The sequence below is a fragment of the Hydra vulgaris genome, chromosome 07 (genome assembly GCF_038396675.1).
Source record: "Hydra vulgaris chromosome 07, alternate assembly HydraT2T_AEP".
NCBI classification, from domain to species: domain Eukaryota; kingdom Metazoa; phylum Cnidaria; class Hydrozoa; order Anthoathecata; family Hydridae; genus Hydra; species Hydra vulgaris.
This window is the reverse complement of record NC_088926.1, coordinates 34,245,759-34,263,716: the sequence shown is the minus strand read 5'-3', so window position 1 is coordinate 34,263,716 and position 17,958 is coordinate 34,245,759. Positions and strand designations below refer to the sequence as shown.

Sequence of the window (17,958 nt, the reverse complement as noted above, 5' to 3'; positions counted from 1 at the left end):
ATGATCTCGTATAATAAAAAATATTTTGGAACTTCTCATCAAAATTACATAAAGTAACAAACTTTTATTCAGATTCACAATTTTTGCAAACATAATAATCGGTTTGATGTGCAAAATCCTCATTTGCCCAATTTTGGCAGTCCATGCACTGAACCCACTTTTCGTTAGGTTTACTTTTATAGAAAGGCGCCGAACAAATTAAGCATAAACATTCGTCGCTATCGTCATTTCTGTCTATATTTTTCCTTACTTTTCTTTTTTTAGCTGGATGTTTTGTTTTGTTTTTATCCATTTTTATTACCTTTTCACGGTTTTCCATTCTGATTTTTTCCTTTTCGGGTGTATCTGTGTACACAGCCGACTTTCTTTTCTTTATTCCTCTTGTGCTTTCCTTTCTAGGTGGAGCTTTCAAGAATGGGCGAACGCTTTCAGGATTAAAAACTGTTGACGTGGACGGTATTGGATCATCTGCAAAATTTTGTAGCCTGTTTTTTGACAATGGTGTCACTTCTGACATTTATCTATCGTTTATCAATGGACTGTGTTCTGTAACTGGTCTGTTTTCTAGAATTGGTCTATCTTCTGGCATTGGTCTATCCGTAACAAATGATGGCGCAAAATCTAAGTCTGTAAAAACTTGTCTATTATATGGATAAATACCGGTACACCTAAACTCAGCTTGAATATTAGTAGACGTGAATGCTATTGGTAAAGCCGTTTGAACAATAGATGGTATGTTATGTATGGTCATGGTTTTACCTGGATTATTTTGCATGCAAGCATCACTGGTGGAGTAAACAGCTTTTTTGAATGGGCCATATACAGAACGGTCCAAAGGCTGCAATTTGTGTGAGCAATGAGGTGTGAAAGATAAAACTACTATTCCATTTTCAATACAATAATCCAATGCTCGAATTGAAATATATCACGAATGATTATCCAAAATGGGAAGAATTTTTCTGTCTTTTGATGACGATATGTACTTTTGATAGTGCTTCAAAAATATCAGGAATTCATCTTCCTGCATTCAGCCACTGCTGTTGCCAGCGCCAATACTTCCCACTGGACCTTCTCTGACGAAGTAATCCTGATATCTATTCCGAGGAAATACAAACATTGAGAGTATATAATTTCCTATAGCATTCACTGCACATGCAACGGTAACCAGATTTCCACGTTTGGCAGAAGTTAAGGCGATGACCTGATGAGATCCTCTTTTCGTCACAATTTTACATGGTTTCTGTACCGTCGTGACACCGGTTTCATCTACGCAGTATATGTCTTTTGGTTCATATTTGTGTTTGCCTAGAACCTTTTCGTAATTTTTAAAGAATAAATTCACATTTGCTTAATTGAAGCTTGTAGCCTTTGCTAAGCTAGTGGGTTGGGCGCATCTTATTGACAGTTCCGGATGCCGCTGAACAATTCTTCTGCACATATGTTATTTTTCCATTGTAACGGCAAATTGAGCTCATATATAGATGGCATTATATCATATGCCAGTCTTCCTATTTCCCTCGGCGAAAATCCGTTATATATATCAGCTGCCTTCATTATATATTTCTTCATAGAAATTTCGTGGTTAGCAGTAAAAACGTTGTTCCATGCTTGGTAACCAACATTTTCAGGTTTGTTTGATGTTTTTCTTTTCAATATATACCTTCGTAATAATGCGTAGCACAAACTATGCTTTTGTGCAGCTTTTCTATCAGAAACTCTCTCTTTGACTATTGTATACTACGAATCTGCCTACTATATCATTGGAGGCAGATTCGTACGAAGATTGGGGATGGCTACACCTATTTGTTCTTTTTATGCGGTTTGGGGAATCCTTAAGTAGAAAAAATCCATATTTGTTTATAGCAATGAATTAAATATGTATTCAATAAGTTTTTTTAAGATTTTCTGAGCTCTTGTCAACATTTACTAAATATCATTAAAAAAAACTTAAAATAGGAAACCTGTATACTTCGTTACCTACAAATAAAATACAGAGGTACGAACCACTACGAACATAAAAAATATTTATTTTGTCAGTTTGAATGCAAATAAACCATAACAAATATTAAAAATGATATCCTGGGGTTGGTTGTATTGGTTCAATTGACCCCGGGATTTTGTGTCGTTCATTGATACAACCGCCCCGGTAGGTTCATTTTCGTTTAACATTATATTTTTTTTATTTAATCGTGGTAAAGATAATTTAAATTCACACTAAATTACGTAAAAATAATAATATTTTGAAATTACCAAAACAGAATGTACTCACCTGATACAGAAGTTATATTATTGCCTTCCAAATACGGTGTAAAAATGTTTGTTTTGCACAAATAAACACCATGCACCACAGAATACGCAAACGACTCGTGTGACGGTGGCAACCTCGATTGCAACAGTGGACCTCGATTGTTGGTAAAAATCATCGAATATGGCGGCGTCCTATCTATAGTATGTACAGTGATATTCACACTGATACAACCGACCCCTGTTACTTTCGACCCCGGTCTACTCTATATTTTATTAACGCGTATTAAAGTTTTCTTTTTTCCTTTGTTTTACTGCTTTATTTATTAAAGGTTATTGGACCCATGAAGTAGTAAAAATAAATTTTATCCTGAGATAATAGATAGAATAGATTTTTTTTAAACCTGGTTATTTTTGATGTTGTTGCAATTTTTTTCATTTCATTAAAACTTCCTTAAAACAAAAAGCGGTTATAAACAGCAATCGCCGCATTATACAAAGCATGGTAAGAAGAATGGACCTTAAGTGGTTAATTTTTTCCGTAAGGCGGTCTGCATATCGAGGACAACTTCCATTTTTAACAAGTTCTTAGACGCATATTGGCGTCGTTTCCTAAAGATCTAGGAGAGATCGTAATCCAGTTTTATCGAATCCAGATAATATGCCAGCTGGAGATATGGAGTCAGAATACTCGATTGGAGTAAATAATAGATTTAATGGTATTGATAATGATATCATAGATGATCCTTTTGAGTTAATTCGAGTAGCCCAAGAAAAGCCATCTAAGAAAGAAAAAGAGGTCAAAGGCAAGGGTAAAAAGGATGCTGCAAAGAAATCTAAAGATTCAAAACCAGCTAAAGTGGAGACTGTTGCTCCAGTTGAGACTGCCGAGAGTAAGTTGTGTTGGTTTATCAAAATCATATTAAGATTTCACAGTAAATTGTTTTTGAAAAGTCATGTGGCGTCTATTGCCAGTAAAATGCTACTTCCTATTTCAATGCATCACCACTAAGTTAATAATGTTTCTAGTGCTGCTGATATTTTTTGTTTATATGTTAATGCATAAATATTTATATATGCATATGGCGATTTTCTATTTTTTAAAAGTAGTTTACTCAACATTAATACAAATCAGTTTGCAAACGTCTATTTTCTTGTGTCTGCCTAAATTGTAAATATTAGTAAATGTATTTGATTTGTTTATCATCAAAAGTATTCTTACAAGGTAAAATATACTGTTTACAATAAATACATGTAATATTTCTTAAAAGAATTAGGTAAAGACTCTCAAGAGGTATTGCCATTTAAATTGTCCATACCTTCATTATATCATGTATTTGCAAAATGTGGAATTGTCGAGTAAACTCAATGGTACCATCGTATTTACTTTATTTAATAAATTTAAATATTAGTATTTGTTCTATAGTATTATGTTAAATGATATGTTTTCAATGTCACTGATTGAAAGAAACAAAAATATATTATCAGCTTTCATAATACAAAAAGGGCTGACAGCGATAAGCCAAGTATTTTATGTTGTGTAATAGAAAATAATTCATATAAAGTTTCCACATTTAGTTCATATGTTTTTAATCAACCAGCAATTTTTTAGTTTTTACAGTTATGTTGATCGGTTTATTAGCTATTTTGCTTTCAAAATATACTATGTACATTGTTCAATTTCTATATTGTACAACAAGCTTCATTTGTTCAACATAGGTAATATATAAGCATGCTATAAGTATTATAACAAATTGTAAAAATAAGTATGAAAGAAAAATTTATTATATCAAAATTTTGTGTCTATATGTGTATTACACATACAGGATAAAGTAAAGCTATAGTAAATTTTGAAGGTTGAAATTTCAACATAAATCCAGTTGTAAGAAATATGACAAAAGTGAAAATTTTTTTTTTGTTATAATAAATGTACTTTGTATATAGATGGTACTATCCCAAACCCTCAGTTTGATTTAGTACAGAAGCCCATGCAGGTGTTTATTTGAGTATGTTGTTATTGCTAAGGTTTTGTACTCAGCTAAACTTACAAAGATAGTATGTATATGTGTTAGTTATTATGTGCATGTGATGTATGTAGTAATGTATAGAGGAAAAGCCATTACAGCATTAATTGATTGCTAAAATTCATATTTCAAATAATTGGCCATACAAGTATTGGTAATGTTCTTTTTCTCCATTTTTTCCATATAAGTTGCTACTTTTTCCAAAAAAGTCCATAAGGTTTTCAGTATTTTGGATCTTGATGCCAAATTTCAAAAATAGTGATTTTATGACTTTTATACCTGAAGACCTTTTTCAAATCCGTTATTCCTACCTTAATGAGACTTGTTTAAACAATCATCAGCCATTTAATAAAATTATATTCAAGCTGGTGTATTGTTTTTTTTTTTTTTTTTTTTTTTTGATTTTTTGTTATGATTAGTCCTGGCTAGGCCTTTTTTTTTCTTATAAAAAAAATTTTCTAAATAAAAGGTGAATTATAATTCAGACACAGAAGAAAGTCCCAATTTCATGTTTCTAAATTATTATTATTATAGATATGTGTTTTCCATATTAAAGTAAACAATTATTTTGTTATAAACTTAATAAAACCTTACCTTAATGTCCTCTTTAGTTGAAAAAATATATTTTAAAGTTATACATTGTGTTTTATAATTCGTTTGTTTATTATTTTTAGAACTACATATTTTTAGAGATTTAGTAGGTTGACCTCTAAAAAAAAGAAGTATATATATATATGTTAATGTCAATTATATATTATTTATGATATTGTTTTCCAATCTATTTTATTATTTTTTAGAACCTAAAAATGAGTCTTCTGATAGACGTGGGGGTCGTGGAGGCGGTCGTGGTCGCGGAAATGGTCGTGGTGGTTTCAAATCCACAGATTCTCCTGCTGAAGGTGGTCGTAAAGGTTTTGGTGGTGACAATTCAGCTCCAAAAAATGAGACTTCAAAAGGAGCATGTAGGAGATGTAACGAAGAGGGACATTTTGCTAAAGACTGTACTCAAGCCCCTGCATCTAATGGTGGGAATAAAGGAGCTTGTCACAAATGTGGTGGGGAAGGACATTTTGCCAGGGAGTGCCCTAATACTGAAACTGCTCCAAGAAGTGGGGCTTGTCATAAGTGTGGTGAAGAAGGGCACTTTGCTCGGCAATGTCCAAAATCAGGTCCACCTGGAGGTGGAGCTTGTAGAAAATGTAATGAGGTTGGTCATTTTGCACGTGAATGTCCTCAAAATCAAAATGGCACAGATTCTAACTCTGGTTTTGGTGCTCCACCTAGTGGTTTCAGTGCGCCATCAAGTGGTTTTGGTGCACCATCAAGTGGTTTCGGTGCACCATCAGGCGGCTTTGGTGCGCCATCAGGTGGCTTTGGTGGTTCTGTAGGATTTTCTGATTCAGCTACAGATAAAGGATTTGGAGGTTCTGATTCAAATAATGAAAATCGTGGTGGACGTGGTGGTTTTCGAGGAAGGGGAAGAGGTCGTGGCGGACGTGGGGCAAGTCGTGGACGCGAGTTTGATAGAAAAAGTGGCAGTAACAAAAGGTTCTTTTTTATTTATCTTTGGCAACTTTTTATTGCATTTATAATTTTTTTGTTTTGGGCTTTTTGTTTTGCTTTGTTATTTTCTTTGTATGTCTCACAAGGTGTAAAACCTCTTACTAAGTAAAATTTGCTTAAAAACTAATTTAAACTTTCAGGGCTCTATTTAACAGTTTGACATCGGACATTGTTTGGCTAAAACCTCAGGTTGTTCAATCAATTTACAAAGTAATAGGACATTTTGACCGACAGGAATTAAATTTTACAAAATTAGGCTTGGATAGGAATTGCATGCGATTCAATGCTGTTGCTGACTATGCAAATGATTATTTTTGGTTTACAACTTGATGATGACTGTTTAGATGTTTTGATAATTTCAATGTTTCAAAAATGTTAAGCTAAACTTAAATTAGGGAAAAAAGCAAAACAAATCCTTGAGAAAAAGAAAATAAATTATCTTTGAAATAAAACTAAAAAAACTAGACATTAACATCACTTTTTGTTACATTTTTAATTTTGCATTTGAAAAAAAATACTTTTAAACTCATCTTTTAAGTGGTCATCTTTTTAAAGCGCGTTTACATATTACTTCTATTGATTGTGTAATAAAAAAACAAATATTATTTAAGTTATTGAAAATTGAAATTAAATATTTAAAGCGAAAAAAATCATGGGAACATTTGTTTCAACTTATAATTTAAAGTAACTTGAAAAAAATAATCTTTTGAAAGATTTTAGAAATACATTAAAAAATAGTTTCAAAAGTTTAAATCTTAAAAAATACCTACTCACTTATTTAAAAAAAATGAGGTGGCAATAAATTGCAGACTATAATCTGTTAGATGTCAGCAAGAAAAATTTGACACAAAGGAGTCACCATAAAACAATCGAAATAAGGATGGCGATTTTTGGCGGATCTCAAATACTTTAAGGTCGGCATTGCCGAATCCTGACCCCAATTCCGAGGGTTGCCTTATAAAGAAAATTTAAATACAACATTTAACAGAGTTCATGGCACTCAGAGAAAACCAGGGAAAAGTTTTTAAATTCTGAAAATTCAGGGAATACCTGGAAAATTCAGCGAACTTTTTTTGAAAATCTTTAAAATCAGGAATAACTCAGGGAATGTTTTTTAGTTTTATATAAGATTATATGATAGATACAAGTTGTTTTTTTTGAAAATATATTTTTTATATTTATTGGACTTTTATGATTTTCTTTCCTTATTAAACTACTTTTTATTACTTAAAAACCTTCCTTTAACAGATTGCTATCAATTAATTAAGAAGTATTTAGTTCCTTAAAAAATTTTATTAAAAATATTAAGGGAACATGGATTCAGTTGCAAAAGCATTATATCCTTCAACATAAACAAGGAAAACTATATACTTTTCACCACCTGAACTTAGGGTAAAAGTGCTTAAAATTGGGTGAAAACTCAGGGAAAATGGATTTCTAAAACTGCCATGAACCCTGTTTAATTTACACACAATATGTTTATTTTAAACGATCCTTGTAATAAAGCCTTTGCGTAAAATAAAAACTTTTTAAAAGATCACTAATTAGAAGTTACTCGTAATATAACAATTTTTTTCATTGGGTTTAAATTGTGAAAACATAACAGCCGTTGTCAAATTGTAAAGAAAAAAATAATAAGTGTTATCAGTTACACTGTGAAAATTTAAGTCTATCTAAAAAAACATGCGATATTAAATTGAAACTATTTTATTAAAAAACTAAAGTCTGTTATGAAATACTCTAAACAATAAGGAAAGAAAATAAAACTTCATTAGACTAACGTTTAATAAACCGAATAACATGACAGATTTTAATAGCATAAATCGCTTCTCTAAAATCGTAAAAATTATATTTTAAAAGTTTGATCGGACTATGTCCAACCCAATCAATTTTTGATCGGCAAATTTGTCCAGGACTTTATAAAAAAATTAAATTGAACCCTGAACTTTAATGAGCTGTGTGGATGTAGAGCAAAGAGAATAGACATTAACATCAAAGTTGTTTTTGATTGTTCAATTCAAAATTTGTATGTTAATCAATTATTCATTTTATTATGATTTAGCAGTTATTAACTTTCTTTGGCCTTTAATTGTTGTGAATGTATTAATGTTTATTTAAAAGTGGATTTTAGCTAAATTACTTTATAGTTACTTATACGACTACAATATTAGGATTAGGGGTTGCAATTAGTGGCGAACCTCAAAGTGTTAAGGATCAGTAAAAAATCACTGACCTTGTTTCTATTTTTTATGGTAAAACCTTTTTTTTTCATTTTTTTTTTGGTGCTGACTTCTAACAGATTAAGGTCGGCAAACATTGCTGATCTCATATTTCCTAAATTCAAGGACTGGGGTTATGTCTAAATATGACACAACCCTGTGTCTGTTTAATAATCCAAAATGCCTAAGAACTTAAAATCAAAATAAAGTTATCCGTTTTTTATCAGCATTTAATAATAAGAAGTAGCTATTATATGTAGACATAATATATGTATATATTTACACATAAAAATCATTAAAATGTTCAATAGTTATTACAAAATATTACCACGCATATTATGTTATAATAAAATATTTTTTGTTAAGCAGTTCAGTTAAGCCAACCGAAAAACGTGACGGCTCTGGTGCTTACAATTGGGGCACTCCTGGAGAAGATAATGCAGGGTAAGCTGAGTGTTTTGTATTAATATTAAGCATAAATAATAACAAATAAAAAAAACTGTATTAAAATTAATGTTTTTAATGTTAAAAAGTTTACAAATTTAGTGAAGAGCCACAGGCTGTTGTTAGTGCACCCCAATCAGATGGTGAAGCACAAGAGCAAGGGTATGTAGCACTTTTTTAAATATTTTTTATAAAAGTTTTTTATATTTTAGTTTCTAAATTAGTTTTGAAAATAATTTTTAACAATTTTTCTGGTTGCTGTTTCCATTTTGTGGTTTTTCAGTTGTGGTTGAATCCTTTTTTTTTTAAGGCCTAACTCCCTGAATATCACATGAACAATATTAAAAGATAATTTAAATATGACAAAATAAGAAAGGTTTCGCTTAATGTAAAACCACTCGACATAAAAACTGCCATTTGTATGTAAAATGCAAGCTGCGTAACGCTTTTTAACAATACCTGGTCCACCATAACAAATTTGTTCGGGATTAAATTGTTTTCTTCCATGACATGTGAGTGACTTCTTTTTGGACAACCAATTTTCTTCCTCTTTGTCCTTGAGATTCAGAATCTCAAAACCTATAAAATAAATGTTCTTAAGAATAGTTACTTACTTTTTAGATGCTTGAAATTGAGTACTGTACCTTTAGTATAACAACCAAGCATTTGTTTTTTATGTCATTTCAGTGAAAAATGCTATTTAACTTAAGGTATACCATGGTTCTCGTTCAAGTTATGCCTCCTTTTTTGGTTCATCTTACTCTGCAAGGTGTAATAACTTAGAATCTGAACTTGTCTTAAGCACACAATTGCTTTTTGTATAGTAAAATATCAAATTCTTAAACCAAGAAAAAGGATAATCTCTGTATCTTAAACCGGAGTATGTTGCATAAAAATGCTTAACAAGATCTTATATTAGTGCTAGTTTATCATGATACTAATCAAAAACTTTGATCTTTGAACATATTAGTTTTGTGCATTTTTATATCAGCTTTTTTTTATAACAAATAAAAACTACAGCATTAAAACTTACCAAAAATAATACTTCTCTAATGAGATGTAGTTGTACAAAACAAAACTTTTGTGCTTGAATTGCTTTAAAATAGTAAAAAAAGGTCTAAATTTCAAAACAGCTTAAATTGTAGACAATGTTTGGAACCAAAGTTTTTATTAACAAATCATTTGTTGCAAATAAATATGCATTAAAAGTAGGAAAAAGGTTTAAGATATTTAAAAAAAAAAAGTTTAAAAATAACCAAACCTTAATAAAACTTAAGTTAAAGGAATCCCAAACCTCCAAAACATATTGTGTTCATATTAAAAAAAAAAAAACGTTTGGGCTAAATTCTTATGATTAAAACAAAAGTATCAACGCATACCAAGAAAAACTAACTTTTTTTGTTTTGTTTTAGTTAAAGCTTGCCTTCTCTGCTTTGTTGTAGGCCAAATAGTCTAATATACGCAGCAATCTACAGACTTGATAATTTATTAATGTGTGTTTTATTCCTATGAGTTTTAGTACATGACATCAATCATTTTTTTGTTACATAATCGATCTTTTAAATACTACTTGGCCATTAACAAAATAAAGAAAGCGAGCTTCGATTAAAAAAAAAATTTAGCCCAAACGTTTTTTTTAAATCATTGTCTTTATTATAAACGCAACATCCCTTTAAGTTATTATAGTTGTTATTTAATTGTCGTTAAAGTCAAAAGGAATTTAGTCAATTAAAGTCAAAAAAGGAAACAAAACTTTTTTAAAAAGATTTTGTTTCATTTTTTCAATTTCCTCAAATAAAATATAATAGTGATGATCAAAAGCTCTTTCATTCAAAAATTAAATTTGCATTTTTACAACATTGTTATTAAACGGAAATTTTTGTTTTTTGTTTAATTATTATTAAAAACAGTGAGCTCTTAATTGCCAACAAGCAATGGGTAATGTTACTCAGAATAATTGCAATTTTTTCACTTTTTTTCTGGGTATATAATGATTCCTTTGTGTAATCCCTATACAAGAACTTATAAAAAAAAAAATTAAAAACTATTTTGAACAATTTTAAGATAAAATTTAAACTTTCTTAAAAATTAAAAATTATTTATAAAGCTTTTTGTAAATATGTAATCATTTTATTTGGTTGCAACTTTTAAAAAGACATTTATATACTAATTAACTAAATATATTTTTAATATTTTTATTTTTAAAATATCATTATAACAGTCAATGTTAAGAGAACTGGTTAATATTTTTCTGATCTTGTCAAATTCTTTTTGTTTAAGCGTTAACTCTCAGGTGCTTAAAAGAGGAGGTTAACTTTCAGAAGATATACCCATCCTGAGTGTATTAAGATTCATTTGTTTATTAAATTTCACTTATTGCCAAAGGAAATCATCTACTGATAACAAATAAAAACTTTAAGTAATCACAGTTTGAAAAGTCAAATTCAAACTAACAAATTAAAATAAAAACTTTCATTTTAATCAGTTCTTACAAGTTTACAAACACTAACAAGAATTCAAAAAGTTATTGAGATTTTGTATTGAAAACTGAACAACTTGTATTGTTGTTGTTATACATTTTTGAGTTGTTTGTCCAAATTGCGATCCCAGAATTCTAAGTTTTAATTTATTCAATGTGTGAGAAAAGCAAACTCGTACCCTATTGGCTTTTCGATTAAAACTTTGAAAGAAAAAAAAAATTATATGTAATAAAATTTCAAAACTATTTTATTTAATCCATTTTTTTAACCATAAAATATAAAAATTTTACAAAAATGTATTATAAACGCATAAATAAAGTCAGTTGTCACTCATAGTTTTAAAAAAAAAAAACTAAAAAAAAAGTTTAAATAAATTTAAAATAAAATAAAGAGAATTGTAAATATAATATTAATAATTGCGATAATAACGATTTAATAAAAATAATAAAAAAAACATTACAAATAGTAACTATAATATAACTTTACTAAAAAATATGACTTATGATAAGAACTGTGGTAAAAATAATTATAGTAAAGTTTATAACTATGACAAAAATTATTAAAATAAACATAAGCAAAAATTAAGAAAATAACCAAAAAACTATTACTACAAAAAAAAATTTATGTTTCTTAAAAATTAATAAAGGGAGATGGGTTAAAATTAAATAAAAAATTAATAAAAGGAGATGGGTTAAAATTAAATAAAAAATTAATAAAGGGAGATGGGTTAAAATTAAATAAAAAATTAATAAAGGGAGATGGGTTAAAATTAAATAAAAAATTAATAAAGGGAGATGGGTTAAAATTAAATAAAAAATTAATAAAGGGAGATGGGTTAAAATTAAATAAGCAGCAGTACTTTTGAAAATTTAATTTTCAAATTTTCTCAACACAAAAATAACTTTTTTGGTTAACTAACCCATGTAGTTCGAGTTTTATAAAAAATTATTTCATAAACACAAAATCAAGTTTTTTAGTACTTTTGAAATAATTATTTTATTTTTGTTTTGATTCTTTTAGTGTTGAATCCAGTGAAGAAAATAAAGAAAATACTCCTGAGATGACCTATGAAGAATATAAAAAGCAACTTGAGGAAAGCCGTTCAAAACCACAATACAATCTGAGAAAAGCTAATGAAGGTGTAAAGGTTCTTAAAGGCAAACCACTTAAGAAACCATCTGATGAAGAGAATGAGGCAGATGGGTCTTTGTTTTTCCCCAAGAAGGTAAGTACTTTTTAGTATTTAAATTTTTTGAAACAGACTAGATTTCGATTAGTTTTATTATAATAGTGGAAAAATTGATTGTTTTTCCTTTCAAAAAGCTTTTGAGAATTCAATCTAAATTTTTTCATAAATAGCCACTATATAATCTTAAATTATGATAGTTAATGGTCCTGTGGTATTGATAGATCCCTATTTGTCTTCAATGCAAAATAAAATCAAGTGCTTTAAAATATCTTAAGGGTTTCATTTGTATTTAAATAGTAAGTTTTCCAAAATTTTATTTGGCGAAAACCTATATTGTTATATTATATTATTTTCTAATGCATTTCTTTCATAAGTTTTTTGTCCATTAAACCAATTAAATATCTTTGCCACTGAGACTCAAGTGCATGCAGTCATGCATCATCTGGAATACATTCAGAATATCGGTAATTGAGGCAAACCAGACCCATTGTAATATTAGCACCAAACTCCTCATAGTTTATGAAAATTATTAAAGTATTAAATAGAAATATCTAAAGTTTAAATAAAATTTAAATTTCTTTTAAGGACTATAGTAAAAGTGTTCACTTAATATGCTTAATCCAATATTATATTAATATTATGATTTATAAACTTTTAAGTAAGAATCAATAAATATAACTATTATTTGGTTATAAACGTATTATTTAATTCAAACATTTTACAATATTTGTTAAATGTTTGTTAAGTCACGAAATGACAGTTGACATTTAGTGCAGCTCTTAAATGTATTTTGTTGTCTTTTTGTTAGTTTGTAACTTATTACCGGATCCCATGGCTTTTTTCCTTCCTGGTGTGTTCTCCTGAACTCTTTGACAAGAATCTAATTTTAGTTTTGAAACTCTATGACCTTTGATGTTTTTAATGGCAATTTTAGTCATAATTGATCAAAAATGGTGTGTAGTATAGCAGTCATGATCTCTTTACTTTTATCAGACTAGAGGTGTATGATTTATTGTGGTATGAGCAAATGTTTTGCTACAGCTAGAGTTGTAAATAAAATTAATAATGCATTTCTTATATAGTATGGAGTTTTTCTCTAATTTGTTTTTACCTGTTGTTTCTTTTGTTTACTTGTATTTTACTTGTTGTTTCTCCCTGATTTTTTCTCTTTTTTTTTTTTTACCAGTTTAAATTATACCCTGCAATGGCTATGCGTGTTTTCATCATAGCTGGTTTTGATGAAACTCAGAAAAAAAAGTCGTTCATCAATAGTTAAGTTTTAAGTAGGCTTTTACATCTAGAATAAATTTGCACTCGACATCGTCCACAAAATCACAAGTTAGAGCTGCAATTTTTCTACTTATCAATAAACGGAAATCCTATTAGTAAAAAATGTACAAATGGCATTAATTAAAAAAGTTATTTTGAATTTTAACACCTTATATATATAAAACTATTACGTACAAAATTTTTTACTTTTTATGATTTCTTAAAACCTGTTTGAGTTTTCAATATAATTTTATTAGAAAATATTTAAAATAAACTTTCACTGGAATAATGAAGTTTAAATATTACAATAAGTGGGTACCCTGGTGCGTCAATAATATTGGTTTTTAAATGTAAACAGTTATGAAACCTTATTTTTCATTATTTTATTTTGTTTTATTAGTATTACGAAGAAAAATTAAAGACTTCAGGAAGAGTCAAGGAACACATGAACTTGGAATTTCAATTTGCTGTTGGTGAAAATCGTCATCTTGAGGATAGAAGTCGACGAGGACGTGGTGGAAGAGGAGGACGCGGCGGTGGACGTGGCGGAAGAAAAGAAGACGGCGGGTATGCATCAAATTCCAACATACAATTGGAAAGCAAGGACGAATTTCCATCCTTGGGATAAATTTATCTGGATTTGATTCTACTGGATTACTTTAAACTTATACCAATCAACAAATCACTAATACAGTTAGCTAGATCAGTCTAATGGAGTAATGTTATCTCCACTAAAAACTGTAAAATGTCGTTATAGTTGCGATATATAATTATGCAACTGTTGCACGTATGTTAGAACTGGTAGCGCAGTACTTCTAATCGTGATTGTTCCGTTCTGATTGTAAATAATTCCATTTTCATTTACGCAGCTACTTTTCATAGGTTCTTTTTGATACATCTTATGAAATGTCTTCATTGCATTTTTTCTGTAAATAAGTCGAAAGAGCCTCTAACATTTTTAAATTGTAGGGGAAATATTTTTGAACATTTTAAATAAGATTTAAGCATGATGCTATTTGCAATTTATATTCAAGAAGTTAAGATCTTAGAGCTAAGCCTCTTATGTAATAATATGTGCTTACCGTTGCGATATTTAACGTAATACTGAAAGAATTGTTTAATTTTATTTGTTGTATCTTGGGTGTAAAAGTTCTTGGATAAAATGGTACATGGCTAATGTTTTTCTGAAGAAATATTCTAAATCGAAAAGTTAAAACATCTGTCCAGCAACATCTTTAGGGTAGTCCAAGATCTTTTTTTTAACATCTCTCCAATTTATGGAAATTTAATGACCCCTAACAACATCTTTAGGAAGATGTAATTACATCTTGTAATTTCTCTTAAGCCCAAATACATCAAGAATTTCCTCCAGATATAATTACGTCTGAGAAAAAACCTATATGTAACTATATCTGGTTAAAGTAATGCTTTATTATTAAATAGTTTTTTCCTTCTGAATAAAACCATGTAAGTGACTACAGCCGGTTACGATAATGCATTTTAATAAATGATTTCAAAAAATCCTGTAGTTATTATTGTAAAAGATGTATTAAAGGATTCCAGATGTAGTTCTTATCAAAATTAAAAGGATGTAACATCTGTATTTAACGTATACTTTTTACAAAGAGGTTATGCATCAATAAAATTTCAGACGTTAAAATATCTCTGTTATAACCAATATATTAACAGATGTTGGGCATGTTGTTAGACAGCTAATGTTGTTACCCTGACGCAATGGAAGTACACTAATACCATTTTATGCGGTACTTTAAATGTGTGATCTCATATAATTTAATAATTGAATGCGCAATAATTTCTTAGAATAGATCTCAACGATTAAAATGTGTAATATGTATGTACATATAGTTACAGTTACAAATAGCGTTACGACGTTAACTTTTAAAAAATTTTCTATATAAGAGTTGAATAGAATTTTTGTGTAGCAATGCAAAGAGTTTTTTTATGTGGTCCGAATCTAACTGCATAAGAAAAAATGTTTAAAATTGTTTCAAAAACTATTTTTCAAAGGTACTCCTAAAGTTTTAATTTTTTTCATGCGGACCCTATCTACCGCTCTAAATGAGGTTTGAGAGTATGATTAAACTAAATCGAGCGTTGACGATTTTTCATTTGCAATTCTGATTTATGACTTACAGTAAATTACTTATTATTTATAAGTAATTTACTGTAAGTCATAAATCTGAATTGCAAATGAAAAATCGTTAAATGTAATAACTTACCAAGAATCGCGCGCGCTTGCTTAATGTGGTATAGGTAATGTCTTTGATCACTCAGTGAGGGTCGTTCATAAATTACGCATATCTAAGTATTAAAATGAGTTAACGTAAATTAAGAAAATTTAAAGAATTGCCAATTAAATTATTATGCTCCTAAAGGTGGTAGACCGCTAATTAGATCAAATCCTTTATACATTACATTTTAGTTATTCACATCTAAATTGTTTAAAATTTAATTTTAAATCGGGATTAAATAGCGAAATAAAAAGAGAATTTAAAACTTTTTTTTGGTTTAGAATTTTAGTCCTAGAAACCCGTATATCGTCGTATCGTTGCAGTGATTATCTCGAAAAATATTTTTGCTATGAACTCAAAACTTTTTAAATTTCTTTTTAGTACTATAAAGAAGATCCTGTGCCGAAATCAAAAAAGTATAATGAACGAGTTTATTTTATTAAAAAAAAACAATTGAAGGTATAAAAAGTAGGCGGTTTTTGACATTATTTGGACTTTAACATCTTCAAATCAGATTATGATATTGTCATAAAAGTGGTAGGGGACATCCTTAATAACAAGGAACAAACAAAAATTTCATGGAAATTAATAAAATCTTGAGATATTCACCGCCAAGTCGTAAATTTTACAGTACTGAGAAAAATTAAAAATAAAAAGCATAAAATAAAAGTCTTTCATAGAAAGCTTCTCAACAAACATCTAAAAAAAATTTTATTTTTTTTGTGTTAATTCACCTCCCCAGAGCCGAGGAGGCTACCTAATTGTAGTTATAACCCTCTCTCAACTCTATAACTCCGAAACACCAGCTGAGCGCTATGCTACCAGGGAGTTTGCAGGGATAAAACTCAGAACCGCTCGCATAAAAAAGTCTAATTTACATCAGTTTTACTGACAGACAATGCAAGTGGAACATCATTACGTCTTGCAAAAAAATCCTCAAAAAAAAAATACTTTTAAAAAGGGCAAAAGTAATTTTTTTTCTTTCCTTTGTACCTGCTTTTACCTTGACATCAACATAAAACAATTGTTAAGTACATTAATTACTGCTTGGCTTACTAAAATTACAACTACCATCTGGCAAATGATTGAAAATTGTACTTATATTTAATGTGTAAATCTCATATATCTTTCAAAACCACTAAGCTACTAAGTTGCTGATTACCTTTTGATTTGAAAAAAATATAATGTTTATAAGTAATGAAAGAACAAAGGAGATTTATTTTTTGTAATTGTCTATGTATTTTTTGGAACAAGAGATTTTCGATTGGTCAAGTATTTTCCTCTAATACTATTAAAGAGGTCCATACAATTTAACATCAAGAGGTTGCAATAAATGGGTAGAGTTACTATTTTCTTTAGTAAATTCAAGTACCTTTTTACTGTAAAAATTGCTTAGATTATAACTAACAAGATCTTTAACTCCTACAATTTGACAAAAAAAAATAACAAACCAAACAAAAAAGTGAATAGAATCAAACCGTCCTGACTTTAATTGTATTGTACATTAGGTGGTCCACTTTTGGTCCTTGTTGTCCATAAATGGTCAGCTTTATAAACATAACCAGAGACAATTTGACTAGAAGCACATTTTTGTATATATTTGTATACTATGGATTTTCCATGTGTTTTCGGATTATGTTTTTAAACTTTATTATACAAGGTGGTAACTTGCACCCAATGAACATCTAATGCTTTCATCTTATAATGTTTATTGTTACCATAAAGTTTGAAAACTGGCACTCAGTATAACTTATATGCTGTCTTATGTCAATTTTTTTCCGTATAAACGTGGGATAGTACACACTAAAAATTAAAGGTAGACATTTTTAGTTAAGGTAGGATATGTGATATACCCTTAGTAAGGTATAATTTTTTACCTTATAAGGTAGAAAATTATACCTTTAAGTTAGAAAACTGTATGACAAATAATTGTTTTTAATATAATTTTCTACCTTGAAAGGTAGAAAATTATACCTTACTTAGGGTATATCACATATCCTACCCTAAGGTAGAAATTTCTACCTTTTTTTTTTAGTGTGTACTGCTATGAAATGCTAAACAAAACAAATTTAAAGATAAATAGCAGTACTTTCAACAAACTTAATTCAACACAATATTGAATGTACATACATATATTATATGACATATTTTTCATACAAGATTTAAAATTTATTAGTGTTTTGCAACAAAAATATTTAGATACACAGACACACACGGACAAATATATATATATATATATATATATATATATATATATATATATATATATATATA

The 17,958-nt window shown here is 28.9% G+C and overlaps 1 protein-coding gene across 2 annotated transcripts; it reads left to right on the top strand.

Moving 5' to 3' along the window:
* Positions 1–2,716: 2,716 nt before the first annotated feature.
* LOC100212542 (uncharacterized) lies at positions 2,717–14,343 on the top strand. Of its 2 annotated transcripts, none has more exons than XM_065801681.1 (6): positions 2,717–3,137; positions 5,066–5,816; positions 8,420–8,494; positions 8,597–8,656; positions 11,995–12,199; positions 13,833–14,343. In XM_065801681.1, exons 1-6 carry the CDS (start codon positions 2,906–2,908, stop codon positions 14,058–14,060), a joined length of 1,551 nt encoding a protein of 516 aa, XP_065657753.1. In that variant the 5' UTR covers positions 2,717–2,905; the 3' UTR covers positions 14,061–14,343. The 2 variants fall into 2 exon arrangements, with proteins under 2 accessions (XP_065657753.1, XP_065657752.1); XM_065801680.1 differs by having other exon boundaries at positions 2,733–3,137; positions 8,417–8,494.
* The last annotated feature ends 3,615 nt before the right edge of the window (positions 14,344–17,958 follow it).